This window comes from Nelumbo lutea, chromosome 5 (assembly GCF_056320005.1).
Source record: "Nelumbo lutea isolate HS-2025 chromosome 5, American lotus-T2T, whole genome shotgun sequence".
Classification (NCBI taxonomy): Eukaryota; Viridiplantae; Streptophyta; class Magnoliopsida; order Proteales; family Nelumbonaceae; genus Nelumbo; species Nelumbo lutea.
This window is the reverse complement of record NC_142688.1, coordinates 80,722,023-80,734,267: the sequence shown is the minus strand read 5'-3', so window position 1 is coordinate 80,734,267 and position 12,245 is coordinate 80,722,023. Positions and strand designations below refer to the sequence as shown.

The 12,245-nt window shown below is 36.6% G+C and overlaps 2 protein-coding genes across 3 annotated transcripts; both read left to right on the top strand.

The window, feature by feature from the left end:
• Positions 1-2,085: 2,085 nt before the first annotated feature.
• Positions 2,086-8,135, top strand: LOC148853065 (Pentatricopeptide repeat (PPR) superfamily protein). 2 transcript variants are annotated; one of them, XM_088944703.1, is made up of 2 exons: positions 2,086-3,596; positions 5,983-8,135. In XM_088944703.1, exons 1-2 carry the CDS (start codon positions 3,474-3,476, stop codon positions 7,138-7,140), a joined length of 1,281 nt encoding a protein of 426 aa, XP_088800829.1. In that variant the 5' UTR covers positions 2,086-3,473; the 3' UTR covers positions 7,141-8,135. The 2 variants fall into 2 exon arrangements, with proteins under 2 accessions (XP_088800829.1, XP_088800831.1); XM_088944705.1 differs by having other exon boundaries at positions 3,411-3,596; positions 5,816-7,662.
• On the top strand, positions 2,332-3,064 carry LOC148853066 (leucine-rich repeat receptor-like protein kinase PXC1). The gene is made up of 2 exons (XM_088945882.1): positions 2,332-2,455; positions 2,547-3,064. The coding sequence occupies exons 1-2, from the start codon at positions 2,332-2,334 to the stop codon at positions 3,062-3,064; spliced, it is 642 nt and encodes a 213-aa protein (XP_088802008.1).
• Positions 8,136-12,245: the final 4,110 nt, after the last annotated feature.

The following is a 12,245-nucleotide window of genomic DNA, read 5'->3' as shown; positions in this document are numbered from 1 at the left end:
GCTTACGTACCCCACATGAGGGATCAAACTGAGCGTAGTTCGGATTATTTACAATTTCGACTATAAACAAAAGAAAAAAGGAACACAAAACCAAATGATCAAAAATCGCGATAAGCTGTTAAGGTTGAAATATTCCACTATCGAAAAGATTCTATACTACAAACTGGAGAGGAATACATTGGTCGTTGGGATGCCTTGCCATTTGAAGATAATCATAGAATGTACTTGACCTAAATCATCGAGTGAAAATTTTGAAAATGGTCCTGACCAAAGAAGAATTGCAACTCTTTAGGTTTATCTAATATTGATGACATAATACTTTATGAATCCAATGTCTTAACTCGTTTTGGACTAGACACCGTGATCTTGAAGAAACTCTTCAAACTCAAAAAAGTGGCTAACAATTTTCTCTTATTAATGCATTATTTGTTTTATTAAATTATTTGGCCAACTGAAGGGAGTGAGAAATAATTTAGAGCTATGAGGTGGGAGGTTTTACCTAAGGCAACTAAGATGGGATACACAGAATGCAAAACTTATATAAAAACCACATAGTGCCGATAAAGCATCGAAAAAACAATAGTTAAATCAGCCTACCCTAGTTTAAAAACAAATAGGGTGAACACCTAAGTAAATAAAGAAATATGCATGAAGCTAGGAATTGATCAACCACCTATGAAGAGGGTAACCTGCTATGAGCTAGCTATCTAATCAAAGAGTCTGAAGGATAATGATGGAAATGTGGAAGTTTATGGAGCTGAGTATGATGGGTGATGATTTATTAGGCTCTAGTCGCATTAGGATAAAAATCAACTGACTAGGAATGGTAAGGATAAGCAATTTAGGAAGGTGGCTCAATAATGCTCTTTAGTTGGAAGAGCCGCTAATGCCTCTATGATCAACTATACCGAAAGAATGCAAAATGCAGTGCGATGCAAACAAGATGGACCTCTATCACGAAAATTATAAAAATCAAGAGGATATTTCCAAAACACACAAAAAATGAGGGGAAAATGATTTTATTAATTAAACAATAATTTCAAGAAAAAACGATGGCCATTAGTAGCCAACGAGCAAGTTTCATTCAAAAACCTAAAAAAGTTTGATCTACTCCAACGCTCACAGTTTACAACCAAGAACAAGCAAAGGAATTTCATACTCTTTTGATTTTATCCATTTGTATTGCCTTCATGATTTTCTCTCTTTTTTCCTTTATATTTTGTATCATTTTCCTTATAAATTTTATTCTCTCCTTTTTTTATTTTCTATTTTCCTTGTTTTCACCTTCCTCTTGATTTTATTATTATTATTATTATTTTAAATTTTATGATTTATGATTTTTTTGTTTGCTATTTTTTCTTCCATTTTTTAATTCCGACTTGCTTTTAAGTTATTATTCCTTATTTTATATGATTATTATTTTTATTTATTACTTATTATTATTATTATTATAATCTCTTAGAGATTTTCTTCTACTTTCCCATTCCTATTTTTGGATATTACCCCCTTCTTTTTTTACTTGTTCAAAATTTACCCTTTTTGTATTTTTGTCATCACTTTTATCTTTATCTTTTTTTCCTTTTTTATTTTTCTACATTTTTTGTTGTTATATTTTATTTATTTATTTATTTTGACTGATTTTTTCATTCATTTTGTTGACATCTAAATTCTCTTAGTTGATCCTTGACAAAAGCTGAAACAAGCCAGCTAGGTAAACTAAGGTCATTTGGCAAGCACACATACTCTTGAATCAATTGTTAGAGAAACTGACGAAGGCCCACAAGTTCGTAAAAGATAAAACCTTTTAGTCGCTGTTTAATTTTACTTTTAAGAAGTACTTTTTTTAAGAACCGGGACTATACATTAAGTGATTATCAAGCGTTTTTATGTATTTGATAAAAAAGTGAAAAAAATACATTTTGTTAAAAAGAATACTTTTTAAAAAAATAATTTGAAGTTGGCGTTTTTTCAGCAATTGTCGGAAAAATACTTCTCCAAGAACGAATCAATCCCTGATATTTTTTTAATACCCAAAATACCCCACACAATGATTTACCGCCATCTCCTCTCGTTAGAACACTCTCCATTCGTTTTTTGGAATCGCATAGTAACCGGGTTGGGTATTTAGTGATCAATCTGTCTTAACTGGCCATCACCTGCAACCGACTGAAACCGGAGCAAACTTTTGGATAGGAGGAAGCAGTTTGAGCTGGAGGACCTACTCCGGGCATCGGCGGAGATGCTGGAAAAAGGAAGTCTAGGAACAGTCTACAAGGCTGTGCTGGAAGATGGGTGAACGGTTGCGGTGAAGAGGCTCAAGGACGCTAACCCATGTGCGAGGAAGGAATTCGAACAGTATATAGGAAGCTCAGACAATCTAACCTGGTTCATGTCGGAGCTTATTACTACGCCAAGGAGGAACAGCTCCTCGTCTACGATTACCTCTCCAATGGAAGCTTGCATTCTCTTACCATTCTTACAGTATTGTTATAGTCTATATTCAATGAAGCTGAACATGGATTAACTTTTGGGTTGATTTGAATCAGCGAATCGAGGACCGGGGAGGATTCCTCTGGACTGGACGACGAGGATTAGCTTGGTGTTAGGAGCTGCTCGTGGGCTTGTTCGGATTCACGAGGAGTACAGTGGGTTGAAGATACCGCACGGGAATGTGAAGTCATCGAACGTGCTGCTCGACAAGAATGGCGTAGCTTGCATCTCTGATTTCGGGTTGGCTCTGCTTCTGAGCCCAGTTCACGCCATGGCGAGATTGAGAGGGTACAGCGCGCCGGAGCAGGGAGAGACGAAGAGGCTGTGTCAGAAGGCAGACGTGTACAGTTTTGGGGTTTTGCTGCTGGAGGTGTTGACGGGGAGGCTCCCGCTGCAGTATCGCTCCCCAATTCGACCGCGGGGGGCGGAGGAGGAGCAGGGAGTTAATCTTCCCAAGTGGGTATGGTCGGTGGTGAGGGACGAGTGGACGGCGGAGGTGTTCGACCCGGAGCATCTGAGGTACAAGAACATAGAGGAGGAGATGATGGCGATGTTGCACGTAGGGCTGACATGAGTGGCGGAGAAAGGGGAGAAGAGGCCGACGATGTCGGAGGTGGCGAAGATGATCGAGGATATCAGGATGATCGACGATGTCGGTTGCAGGTGATGGCCAGTTGAACACAAATTGACGTGTCAATATTTTAATGGACTCGAAGAGAAAATCGCTTCGAGTCCAAACGCACTGGATCCGTTGTGCGCTTTCCGTGCGTGACCCACTTTCCAAAGCCAGAAGCCGTTGCGTGAAAGCAAACAGGGAACAGCTACCAAACGGGCACGTCGCGGTGAGCTTGCATTTGCGCCCCACCTTGCCATTTGTTGTTGCTAGAGTCAACATAACGGATGGAGACATGGAGTAGGACATCAAAACTCGAGATAAAATCTTCTCCGCCCTACCTCCCTCCGCTGAGTTCTTGGCTACTGTAATGGAGGTTTTATCCTTCCTAAGTTCTTCTCCTTCACTTTTGCTTTTCGGAAGTCTCAAACCCAAACCTTCTAGGCTTTCTCTCCGGCAAAATGACTCTTCAAATCCAGCTTCGATTAGGAAGGTATCTTTTTATTTTTATTTTTTAATTCTGCCAATTCGCTTCGTTAACTTAAACTATTTTGTTTGAACTTTCTTGAACTTCTGCTTTATTTCTTTATTTTTTTGGTTTCTTTTAATTCCAACAAAGTCTCTACAACAAAGCTAGTCGTGACTTTTTAATTCTGTCATTTTTGTAGGGAATACCCATTAATGCCTTTTATGGTATATGTGTGGAATTTATTGTGTTGTTTTCAGCTTTCACTATTGCCTTTGTTCATATCTGTTTTCGGTAGTCTCTTGAGATTTTAATTGTAGAGAATGAAAGACTAGTTTCCTTTTTGCTGAATGCATGGGGAAATTCTTACGCTTTTGTCGTCAAAGTGAAGCTCGAGGGCACTGTTTGATTCCTTAACTTGGGTACACGAATTGATGCTGGGTTTTAGAAAACTAAAGTACAAAAAGCAAACAAGAAAGGAATAAAGAGAGAAAACGAAATCTGATGCAACAAGAATAGCAGTTAATGAGCCGATTGTTTATGAGCACTAAGAAAATAGCCTGAGTGTGTTATGTGACTTTCTCTTGAACAGAGAAGAGATACGTTCCCTCCAGCTGTAGTGCCGGAGCACCGCTCAAAGAGGGATTCTAATGAGGTAGACAATAAAATACTCAATAATCCATTATCAGGAGAGATTACATAGATATAGGGCCATTGTAACCTTCAAAAAGTAAGAATTAATAATTGGTTGGTTTCAATGCAACTTAAGTTGGTTTTAAATTAGTAAAAATAAAAAAAATTAATTATAGAACTCATAATTGTTAGATAGTTTTGTATTAGTTTTATATTAATTTTAAATTGATAATAGTTTTTAATTTAGCTTATTTCTTTTTATTAATTAAATTATTTTTATTATATTTTTTTGATCAATAAATTTGTTTATTATATTAATAAAAATATTTTTATCAATACTAATAATACTAATACTAATAATTAATAATTATTTTATTTTATTTAAGTAACTTACTAATTTTTTTACTGTGGTTAACTAATTTTTATTATTTTCAATGGAATATAAATGGATTATAATTTCTATGATGTTTTATTCAATGTTTTCAACTTTTTGTTGACTCAAATAGTCGAACCATTTTAACCATCACTTGACCCTATTTCTAATTTATTTTTACTCAATTTTCATTTTATTAATTTCTATTTACTGATAAGATATTTGAATGACTCTTTTTTATTTTCAAAAAATCAGTCAAAAATGAAAAATTGAAGTTATCTTGAGTATTAAAAATAATATTAAACTACAGCAATACAAAATAATAAAATAGTAAAGAAGCAAATAAAAGAAGTCATTCAAATATCTTATCAGTAAATAAAAATTAATAAAATGAAAATTGAGTAAAAATGAAGAAGTAATTGTATTGCATAACAATTATTTGAATACAAACATAGTCATTTGAAAATAGTTGATTCGAATACAAGAAAGTACAAAAAGCTAAATTAATAAACAATAAATAAATAGTAAATGAAAAAAATAGTCATTTGAAACACGACAAAATAATCATTTAAAAATAGTAAAGGAATGAATAACAAACATTTAAATTACTATTTTCAAAATAATAAAATAGATCAGTAGCCATTTGAAAATAGGCATTCGAAATAAAACCATATTGACAGGAATAAAGTGCTGGGACTGTCCTGATATTGAATTTGTTATTGCTGATGATCCTACTACTTTCTATCTATGTGTAGCATTGACATATACATGTCTATCTGTCTGTGATAGCCTAATTTCTTTTAGCATGGTGTTGGAATATATCCCATCTCATATAATGGGCACACCCATAATTGGTAGCCTTAAAATATTCTTCTTAAAAGACAATAACACCCATTTTATATTCTTTTGGTCATTATTAAGTAGGGTATATTTTGTCTTTTTGACATGGAATGTACCTGTTTGTCAAAAGTGAGATATGCCCAAAATCAGTGCCCTTCTATTAGTATTTCTCTATTTGCCCAAAATCAGGGGTCTCTAGAGATTTCTTGTTTAGTGACAGTTGTTTGCCTTTGTAATCCGGCTAAGCCTCTCTTGGCTTCAGTACATCCTCTCATGTACTTCTGTTTGTTTATTCTTTAATAAAAAGTTACCTTTGTTTTAAAAAAAAATGCATTTCTCTATTTGACTTGCATTTTTGTGGATTTGTTTGTTTCTTTTTTTTTTTTACCTGGGTGGCCAGGGTTCAAATCTTGGAAACAGCCTCTCTGTTTGTGCCGGGGTAAGGATGTGTACATCTGTCCCTCCCCAGACCCTACACTGGCAGGAGCCTCGTGCACTGGGCTGCCCTTTTGTGGAATTGTTTTTGACATTTTTGTTTAATTTGACTTTCTTATGCACTTCGAGTAGATTATCTGGAACTGGAAGAAGCGGGGAAGCATCAGAGGAGCTGATAAATATGTGGAACTTGCTTCATTGATACATGTCTTAGGTAGAAAAAGAATGCCTCATGTAGCTGAGCAACTTTTCCTGGAGATGAAATCTGAGGGTTTCCAACCTAACCTTGCTACTTTGTCAGCTCTAATGTTATGTTATGCAGATAATGGCCTCTTGTCCCAAGCTCGATCTATCTGGGATGAAATTATAAACAGTTCATTTGTGCCTAACATTGAACTAGTTGCATATCTAATGGATGCATATCGGATGATGGGGCGTTTTGATGAAATAATGAGACTTCTAAATGAAGTTATTTCAAGGGATTTTAACATGTGTCCTAAAATTTACTCATTAGCCATCTCTTGCTTTGGAAAGGGTGGACAACTTGAATTGATGGAAGCTACGATGAAGGAAATGGTTTCAAGTGGTTATGCAGTGGATTCTGCCACTGGAAATGCCTTTATTGAATATTATAGTATTTTTGGTTCTCTAACAGATATGGAAATTGCCTATGGCCGCCTTAAAAGATCTAGAATTCTCATCGAGGAAGATGGAATTAGGGCAGTGGCATCAGCTTATATAAGGAAAAAGAGTTTTTATAAGCTAGGTGAGTTCCTAAGAGATGTTGGTCTTGCTCGGAGGAATGTGGGAAATCTTATCTGGAATCTTCTTTTGCTATCTTATGCTGGTAACTTCAAAATGAAAACCCTGCAAAGAGAATTTTTAAGAATGCTAGAGTCAGGGTTTTCTCCTGATCTAACTACATTTAACATACGGGCTCTGGCTTTCTCAAAGATGTCTTTGTTTTGGGATATCCATCTAAGTCTTGAACATATGAAACATGAAAGGGTCATCCCTGATCTTGTCACATTTGGATGTATTCTTGATGCATACTTGGACAAGAAGCTTGGAAGGAACTTGGATTTTGCTTTGAATGCAATGGACGTGGATGATGTTCCACAAGTTTTAACAGATCCACTAGTTTTTGAGGTTTTTGGAAAAGGAGATTTTCATTTGACCTCAGAGGCACTATTAGAGTCTAACAGATGGAGGGAATATACTTACAGGGAGCTAATCTCAATATATGTCAAGAAACAATACCGGAGTAACCAAATCTTTTGGAATTATTGACAAGTGGCATGCCTGGGTAAAATTTCTTTGTAGTTGGTTATGGACATAAATTTAAATACTGATTGAAGTAAACATGGTGGTTACTTTCTTCTGCGTTTTGATGAACAACGTGCTGCTATCAAATTGATGAACAACTATTTGCAATGATGCAAGGGCTGTGGTTGGCGAGATCTCTCAAGTTCTTTGGTTGTGGAGGTGACTCAAAAGTAGTAGTGGGCTGGTTAAAGAAAAACAGTCTAGGGACGTGGAATTATTGAAACACTTTGAAGGAGATAAGAAAACTGGCATGAGAAGTAGAAATTGAATTCTCTTGGATTCATAGATAAGCAAACACCTTGGTGGATGCACTACCTAAACAAGGGGTAAACAGGGACCAGCTATTTGGGGATTTTCACAAAGATTGGGTTATGTGGCAAAAGTCAGCCTTAAAATGGGGGTGCCAGACATTTTTTTGTAATCATTCTTATCAATAAAATATTTGACAGTTGTTACTCAAATAAAAAAAGGACTGCTGTTGTCAAATTGTTTTTTCTTTTTATACTGCAAGCTGGTGAGATCTACCTTCAGGCTTTACATCCTTGTGGAGACAACTGAGATCTGTCCTGAGTGGTTGTTTGAAGTGAAGAGCTGCAAGTTCCCACCAAAGAATATTTCAATAACTTTTCAATCCATCTAGAAGAAAATAATAATCAGAAAAATAAAGAAACAACTACACTGGTGATGGAGTAGCTGCAAAATGGGGAGGCAGTTCTTTAGCAGTATAGGAACGACTTAAAAAAATTCTTATGACTGACTAGAGAGTGGGCTCAAAAGACAGCAAACAGTATGGCTGATGTATTAGCCAAACAAGGAGTGGGGTGAGAGAAAATCTTCAGGCACAATTGTAAGGAAAGATTAAATGGGGAGATAAAAAGCTTTTTATCTCTCCTATGGGTGTATGCAAAATTGTATATTAAATTGCTATTAATGAAATGATTGGTTATTGATAAAAAACAGATTTATTGTGTTCGGCCTGGTTGCATACATTCGGAGAAAACAACAATCATAATTCTCCTTTAATGATAAATAGAAAAGAAAATGAATAGGCAGAGACCTGTCTCATGGCCCTGCTACCCTGCTTCTATTCCTGTAGAGATAATGTTCTAACTGTGTCTGTTTCAACAAAGAACAGAAATATTTGAATAGAACACTTGAAGTGACCTCATATTGCAGAAGAAATATCGTCATTTGTCAGACTTACGCCCGGTTGGATGATTGGCCCATTGGAACAAGGAATCGGTATCTAAAATGGGTATTTGATTTCCTAGTTATTGGAAATATTGACTTGGTCAAACTTTATCCCAATTACATATGTTAATAAGTGTTATGCCCTCTAGCATTCATTGTTTTAAGCTTATTTTGATGTAAAATAACTTTAGAAGATACTCTGGAATAATTTTCTTTTCTTTTAATTTTTAATTATATATGCTTTTTGCATTTCTGTTTGAATGAGTTAAATGGTTGAACTGGATATTTGCACCATTTGACCTTTTCCCAGTCACTGAAATGCTTCTATGTCATGCACCCAAAAAAAAGGAAACCAAAAAGCTTCTATTCTATTATGGTGCAAATCTAACAACATCATTAAGAAGAAAAACAAGTGTGGACAAACTGGGGGATTAGTGTCAGGGTGGAGTTGAGGAGTGAAATTGGAAAACCAAACTCAGGTTGAGCCAGCATTGTCACTTGAAAGACACATGACTGTTGGCCTCAAGGGGCACTGATAGACAACTATGAAGGTCTATCATCGTCTAGATTGGTTACAAGAACAGAAGAAGGGCGGAAAAAAACCAGTAAAAGGTGTTGTTCTTTCCTGGAGACCAAGGCCATTGACCAACTCCACTAGCCTGAAATGACCCAATCTGAAGTATAACTGCAGGGAAAATGTTGATTCAGAGAGCTTTAGCACTGGTAATATAGAAAGCTGTAGTAAAATAAAGGTATTGGATAAAGAGGTGGTAAGAATGGAATTATTATTTGAGGGGGAGCTACTTAGCTCCAGTGAAGCTAATGGCATAGCTCAAGTGGGGAGTGCCACTGAGATTGAAGTAGAAAGAAAACCATGTACAAATCAGATTCAAATGCAGGGTGTGCATAGGACTAGGGAGATGTAAGGCAACCTTTAATCCATCTACACCATCCATCCCCAAATTCGCACTTCCTTAGCACCTCTAACAAGAAGCACTAATCCATTAAACCATAGGCCTTTTCCAGATTCAATATACAAAGTTTTGATTACCCAATTTTATCATCTCCTCCACACATTCATTTGCTAGTAAAATCTAATAAATTATTTGTCTTCCATGAACAAGAGCACCTTGAGCTTGACTGATAAGGGAGAAAAGTACCTTTTTGATCCTCAAGGACAAGACCTTAGCCAGAATCTTATAAATGCTAGTCACTAGGCTAATAAGTTTAAAATCTTTAGGATGTTTGGCCAATTTCTTCTTTGGAACCAAGGCTAGAAAAGTAACATTAACTCCATGATTTATAACAAAATTATCCTCAAACTCTTTAAATACCTCAAACAGGTCTTCCATGAACAAGAGCACCTTGAGCTTGACTGATAAGGGAGAAAAGTACCTTTTTGATCCTCAAAGACAAGACCTTAGCCAGAATCTTATAAATGCTAGTCACTAGGCTAATAAGTTTAAAATCTTTAGGATGTTTGGCCAATTTCTTCTTTGGAACCAAGGCTAGAAAAGTAGCATTAACTCCATGATTTATAACAAAATTATCCTCAAACTCTTTAAATACCTCAAACAGGTCTTCCTTAATTATATTCTAGCAATCTTGAAAGAAGGCCATAGTAAAACCATTTGGCTTTGGTGCCTTAGATCTATCCATTTGAGAAAACTGTTTGTCTAATTTCCTCATCAAAATTCCTTTCCAATTAGCCTTTGTTTTCTTCAGAAAGTTTCAAACAAACTACATCGTCTAGGCTCTAGCTCCACTCTATTACCTAAAGGTTTCCTCAAGATAGATTTGAAATGAGTTGCAAAACAGTTGGCTATCTCCTCTTGGGAATCATGTACCATTCCATCTGCTTCAAGTTTAGTCACCAGGTTTTTCCTCCTTCCATTCATAGTTGTCAAGGCGATGCCTAGGCAACTAGGTGGTTTTCAAACTTCACCTTGCCCAGACGCCATGCAAAGTTTGCATAAGGCGTACACCCAGTCAGTTAGGCGCACGCCTAGACTAGATGCAAGACACATTAATACATCCCTTAATACATTGATCCTTTAATATTTTTATATTGTTTTTTACTTTTCTTTTGCTGTAAATAGTTTTATTGGTTAGTTTTTGTTATTACAATAGAACCTATCACACATTATCACTCTTTTTATTAGAAGAAGAGTGCTGTCTTTTTAGGGTTTTATTTTCATGGCAGAACTGAATAGAAGAGGGAGAGCTGTCCGGTCAGGTATGTTTCACACACCAGTCCAACTCCAACTGTTGCTGCAATGCTGCATAACCAACTAGAAGCCTAAACAACTTCAAATATGCCAGGTAGTCAAATGAATTATCTTCTTCTCCTCAGCTTTCAGTCCGCCTATTCTTCCTCCTACCCTTTTTGTTTTCAGCCTTTTTTTTCTTCCTTTTTGTTGGTTCTTCCTGTTTTTTTTTGGTCTTTTCCATACGTTTTTTTGCATGAATTTTTTTGGACTCAAACAGGGTCTCCGCCCCCTTCGTTTCTTCTTCATTTTCCTGCAAATTTTTCACCCTTTTACTTGCACTTTTGTCCTCCTCGATGGTAATCTGGAACAAGGGTTCTGCCCCCTTTTCTTTTTCATTTCTCTGAGTTTCTTCATCATTTTTTCCTCTTCACTGGTGATCTGAAACAGGGGCTCTGCTCCCCTGCTTTTCATTTTTTTTTTCTTTTATTTAGTGTTTCCCTAGTTTTTCTTGGTCTAAAACAGCAGTGGAGCCCCTTGTTCTTTTTCTTTTTTTGGTCTAAAACAGGGCTCTGCCTCCCTGTTTTCTCCTTAAGTTCTTCTTCTTTTTTCGGTCAAACACAGGGGCTACGCTCTCCAGTTCTTCTTTTAAGCCCGAATTTCTATTTCTAATATTCTGTGTTGCATGCTTTAAGCACGACTACAAGAATCATAAGTAGAAAATTTAGTTTAGAGGTTTGTAGGTTAATGTATAAAACGAATCAACTAGCTCATGAAGGGTAGAAACATGTAGGCTTACTATTTTCTGATTTCATCGCCTAGGCAAGGCCTAGGTGCCTGGGCGCCCCTTGGTCGCCTAGCCTCGCCTTGGTGCCTTGAAAACTATGCTTTCATTGGTTATTTTGTGAAAGAATATTGTATTTCCATCACATTCCTTCATCCATTTGCATCTATATTTCTCCCTCCAAGAGATTTCTTCTTGCAAGAGGACCTCTTCTAAATCCCTCTTCAACTTCCATCTCAGTTCTTTTTCCTGTACATTCATGATTCTTTGGGACCCCTTCACATCCAATTCCTTTATCTGGAGTATCAAAGTTGATTTTTGTTCTTTTCTCCCAAATTGGTCCCTATTCCATTCTTTTAATTTTGACCTCAAGCTTTTATTAGACTGGGATTAGTTTTTGGACTAGATGTACCCTGACTCTCCTCTATCAAATATGCCAATTTTACCGCTTCCTTAGGCAATGTAGGATTCTGAGAGGGCTCCTTCTGGACAACTTCTACCAAACTTGAGGCTTTGTTTTCCTTAGGCAACGTAGTTTTTGGACTGGATGTACCCTGTACCACCCTGCCAAGGCTAAATGTGTTATCAGTTTTAGAGTCTGAACAATTTCCCTCCTCTGTCAAACAACCCTCCTCAAAAGTTTCAGTTTCTGTGTCTTGCAGTCTCTAAATCTTTGGAGCACATTGCTGAACATTCGAAGGAGGTTTCTTATACTTGGCATTGCGTAGTTCTGGGGAGCAAACTTGTTTGCCTTTGCTTGGAACCCAAGACCAAGTCGAGCTCACAACTGTTTTACTGTTACCTGGAGTCGACCTATATTTCTTGTTTGATGGGGACAATGATGGACCATTATTAGCGACTTTGCGTCCATCGTCAGCCCAACTCAA

What these genes read in the sequence shown, in the direction of transcription:
- LOC148853066 (XM_088945882.1), top strand. Translation starts at nt 2,332, where the DNA reads ATGTGCGAGGAAGGAATTCGAACAGTATATAGGAAGCTCAGACAATCT. An exon ending in CGATTACCTCTCCAATGGAA is followed by an intron (nt 2,456 to 2,546) that starts GCTTGCATTCTC and finishes GATTTGAATCAG; the next exon opens with CGAATCGAGGACCGGGGAGG.
- LOC148853065 (XM_088944703.1), top strand. Translation starts at nt 3,474, where the DNA reads ATGGAGGTTTTATCCTTCCTAAGTTCTTCTCCTTCACTTTTGCTTTTC. An exon ending in ATCCAGCTTCGATTAGGAAG is followed by an intron (nt 3,597 to 5,982) that starts GTATCTTTTTAT and finishes CACTTCGAGTAG; the next exon opens with ATTATCTGGAACTGGAAGAA.